This window comes from Corvus brachyrhynchos, unplaced genomic scaffold (assembly GCF_000691975.1).
Source record: "Corvus brachyrhynchos isolate BGI_N302 unplaced genomic scaffold, ASM69197v1 scaffold59, whole genome shotgun sequence".
NCBI classification, from domain to species: domain Eukaryota; kingdom Metazoa; phylum Chordata; class Aves; order Passeriformes; family Corvidae; genus Corvus; species Corvus brachyrhynchos.
Window position 1 is genome coordinate 6,080,752 of NW_008246054.1, and position 3,736 is coordinate 6,084,487.

At 57.0% G+C, this 3,736-nt stretch overlaps 2 protein-coding genes across 3 annotated transcripts in view; one reads left to right on the plus strand and one right to left on the minus strand.

Annotated features, from left to right (window-relative positions):
- CERCAM (cerebral endothelial cell adhesion molecule) overlaps window positions 1-1,753 on the plus strand; it is a 6,569-nt gene extending 4,816 nt beyond the window's left edge. For both annotated transcript variants that reach the window (XM_008642368.2, XM_017745639.1), the window contains exons 12-13: window positions 518-754; window positions 1,372-1,753. In XM_008642368.2, the coding sequence (XP_008640590.1) occupies window positions 518-752 (235 nt within the window). In that variant the 3' untranslated portion in view covers window positions 753-754; window positions 1,372-1,753. The remainder of the gene's footprint in view (window positions 1-517; window positions 755-1,371) is intronic.
- An 808-nt stretch (window positions 1,754-2,561) lies between these two features.
- The window catches only part of PTRH1 (peptidyl-tRNA hydrolase 1 homolog), a 2,516-nt gene continuing 1,341 nt past the window's right edge, over window positions 2,562-3,736 (minus strand). Inside the window, exons 3-5 of the mRNA XM_017745423.1 lie at window positions 3,663-3,708; window positions 2,894-3,335; window positions 2,562-2,587 (exon numbers count right to left, since the gene is read on the minus strand). Coding sequence (XP_017600912.1) covers window positions 2,562-2,587; window positions 2,894-3,335; window positions 3,663-3,708 — 514 coding nt within the window. The remainder of the gene's footprint in view (window positions 2,588-2,893; window positions 3,336-3,662; window positions 3,709-3,736) is intronic.

Consider the following 3,736-nt stretch of genomic DNA (forward strand, 5'->3'; position numbering starts at 1 on the left):
TGCCGGGGGGGGGGGGGAGGGTCAGCGCTAAGGCTTTGTCTGGGGAGAGGGAGGCAGTTTAGGGGGTAATGAACACCAGTGGGAGGGTGTCATGGGAGAGAAGGGATTGGGAAACCCAGTGAGCGGGATGGAGAAACACGGGGATCAGGCATGTAAAAGGCAGGCTGGAGGTGGACGGAGGGGCAGATTAGTGCTCTGGATGTGCACCAGGAACAGCTGGAAGACCCCTGCTTGCAGGCATAACAGCACCAGACAACCCTGGCCTGGATGCTGTGCCAGAGACCCACTCCGTGCCAGAGCCAGCCCCAGCTGGTGAAGAGTGATAAGTCCTGTCCTCTCTGTAATCCTTCCACAGTCCCTCCCCGGCTCCATGCCTGGTACCCCACATCCCTCCCTATCCCCTGCCCTGCATGGAGCCTTCCCCGGGTGGTTGATATGGTTTCCCCAGTGCTTTTTCTCCTCTGTGCCATGCTCTGTAAGCCAGTTTCTCTTCTCGGGTCTGCTCCACTTTCCCCAGCGAGGATTACAAGCGGCACTTCACCCCACGGAACTTGCTGGTGTTCTCGGCTCACCCCCTCCTGGTTTATCCCACTCACTATGCTGGGGACAGCAACTGGCTGAGTGACACTGAGACCTCCACCATCTGGGATGACGATGCCAAGACGACTGACTGGGTTGGCTCACAGAAGACTCAGAGGGACTCACGGGGGAGTGCTGGCCACCTCCGCTCCATGGCCCGCGACGAGCTCTGATGGTGAGCAAGGCTGTGAGAACCGGGCACAGGGGACAGAGCAGCTGGGGAGCGTCTCCCTGCAAGTGCTGTGTTCAGATGTGTTCCATATGCCTAGTTTATTTTTGTCATGGGGCAGCAACTCTCCCTGTCAGACTCAAAGCATGTCTCTTCCAGGTGAGGAAAGAGGTGGGGACACAGATGTCCCATGTGGGGCTGCACTGGGCTGAAGGGGACCAGGGGACAGGGCCCTCTATCTCCCTGAGTCCATGCTGCTCCCCAGCCCCTCAAGTGAGGGAGAACGCTCCTTTGCCAGCTGCAAAAGTCTCCTCAGTGTGGAAAGAGCTGGGGCATCTCCCAGGGGAACGTTTCAGCCCAACACTGCTTGCTCCTCTCAGAAGTGGATCTCATTGGGGCTGTGCATCTGTGGGGTGGCCATGCAGGCAGGCAGGCAGGCAACCCACACTGGCTCAGCCCCAGGGTAGCATGGCCGTAGTTAATGCCAGGTCAGACTTTTTCTGCCTGAGGCTGCTTTTCCTGCCAGCAGAACTGCCCTGGGAGCTGCCAGACTGGGGGAGGCTGGAAAACACATCAGGGCTGCTCCTGCCATGGCCACTAATGTCTGTGTCCATGCCTCCTAGGGATGAGGGATTGTGATCCAGCTGGGAGCACCGTGGGCAAGGACCTGATACTGTTCCCACTCAAGAGATGCAGCTGCCCTGGACAGAGCCCCCCACGGTTCTTTGAATCTGCATACGACAAATCCACCCAAGGCAGGATTTGCCCCAGGAAAGCCTTTCCCTGCCAAGTAGAGAGACCAGAGGAGCACTGTGCTCTGTCTCTACTGAGGACACATCTCCAGGACAGTCCCAAGTGATGCCAACTCTGCCGTCACCCACCAGCCTGGCCTTTGGGGAGTGGACTTTGGGCTGACACCCGTGGTGGCTTCCTGCCACTGACTGGGCTTGTCCCTCGTACCATGGTGGAAGCCCGGGGAGGATTAAAGCAGACTGTTTGAGCTGATGTGCTGGGTGCTGACATTGCCCCAAGTCCCCAGGGCATTACCCCACTGGGGTCACCTCGGTGCTGCAGGGGCGAGGGTCTGGCAGTTCCCCCAGCTGGGAACTTTGGGAATGAAATCTGTAAGGGGAAAAGAGAGGGAAGGAGAGAGGTGGGGTGGGAAGGAAGACTGAAGCTCACCCTTGGGGTCTGGGTGGGAAAGGTGGGTGGCATCTCCACGGAGCTCAGCTCTCCCCTGGGAATGGAGGTGATGGAACAGCAGGTGGAGGCCTTGGTATCAGACTCCCACAGTGACATGTCTGAAACTACCAAGTAATTCAGGAAAGCATCATTTGGGGCAGGTTGAACAGCTACAGCAGGGACCTCCTGAAGGAAAACAACCAGCTCTGGATCACATAGGACCTGAAAATCCAAGTGGATCTACTGGAAAACAGGGAGGAGATGGCCAAGTGCCTGTTCTGCAAGTACAGGGTCCCAGCCAGTATAGACATGAGTGAGGAAGGGATGACAGGTTGGGGACACTTTTGCTTCCCAGCTTTTCCCCTGGTCCCAGGCAGCCTCAGTGCTCTGGGAGGAGCTCAGGAGCTGGGGATGGAGCAGAAGGTCTGGTGCCAGCTGGAGCAGAGGATGGAAGCAGCAGTAACCATACGTCACCCAGCAAGTGTCCCAGTGCTTGTTCCAGTGCCCACTGGGATGCGGGAGAGGAGCTACCTTTGCTGGGTGTCTCAGTACTTGTGGGATACAGAGCTGGCCAGGACATGCTGGCACAGTCCAGGACTCTGGGACACAGCAGTGGTGAGGACACACTGCCTCAGTCAGCCCTCTCCACCATGAGACCTGAAATGGGTCTGCGAGAAGCCAGAACTCACGCAGCTGTTGGAAATTCCATGGTTTTGGCCAAAACCACTGAACTCAAAAACACTGTGAGGCCAGCCCTGAAACTTGCTGCAGCTCAGTGAGAGCAGCATGCTATGAGATTCCAGGCTCTTCATGCTTGCCAGTTTCTCAACAAAGTTGAAGTGCCTTTGGACTCTACAGAAATAACTTCTATTGCTTCCCCTTTCTCACTAGAAGCCTCCCTCCAGACTGTGCTGGTTGAACAGGGATGGGAAAATGGATTTGAGCTGCAGTGCCAAGGACAACCCAAGCTCAGTAGGCGGCGCATGGAAGAGAGACAGAAGCAGGGCAGAGTCAGGATGAGGGTCAATTTAATTTCTGTGCCAAACTGAGGTATGGAGCCTCTGCAGGGATGCGAGTGGGACACGAGCTGCCTGGATTGGTGTGGGGATGGAAGGAGGCCAGGCTGCCCAGCTGGGCCAGCTCTGCTCCATACCACAGTCACTCCAGAGAGCCTGCAGCACCCTGCCCAGCAGCCACAGGGGTCCCCAGGGGTTTTGTGCCAGCCCCTGTCCCCTGGCTCTGCAGGCACTCGGCTCTGTATGTGCTCCAGCAGGCAGGTCACTGCCTGGGCCAGGATCTGCTCCAGCTTCTCCCGCTCCCCAGCACTGAACAGAGACAGGACATAGTTGGGCACTGTCACATCACCCTCTGGCCGCCCAATGCCAATTCTGAGCCGGGTCATCTCCTGGAGAGAAAGGAAGAGAGCTGGGGAGCTTCCCCTCAAAGTGTTCAGAGAGAGCTAGGCAAGGTGACAGTGCCGAGTGGGGCCAGGCAGCAAGGGAGCAGCTCTTCCTGTTTTCCAGGTGGTTTTCAGTGCTTGCTCCAAGAAACATGATTTTGGAAGAGGCTTTTTCTGGGCTGTGCTGAGATCCCAGGCTCCTGCCAGACCTGGCAGAGCCCCTCAAGCTAATTGTTTCCATGTCTTGTCTTATGGAAGTTAGAAAAATGGGGGGGACAAGCTATGCATTGAGGGGGGCACATGATTGATCCCCTTCCAATGAGGCCCACTCACGTTGGAGTGCAAAGCATTGATGCAGGATTGGACCCCGTTGTGTCCCCTTGGGAGAGAAAGAGAAAATCCACAGT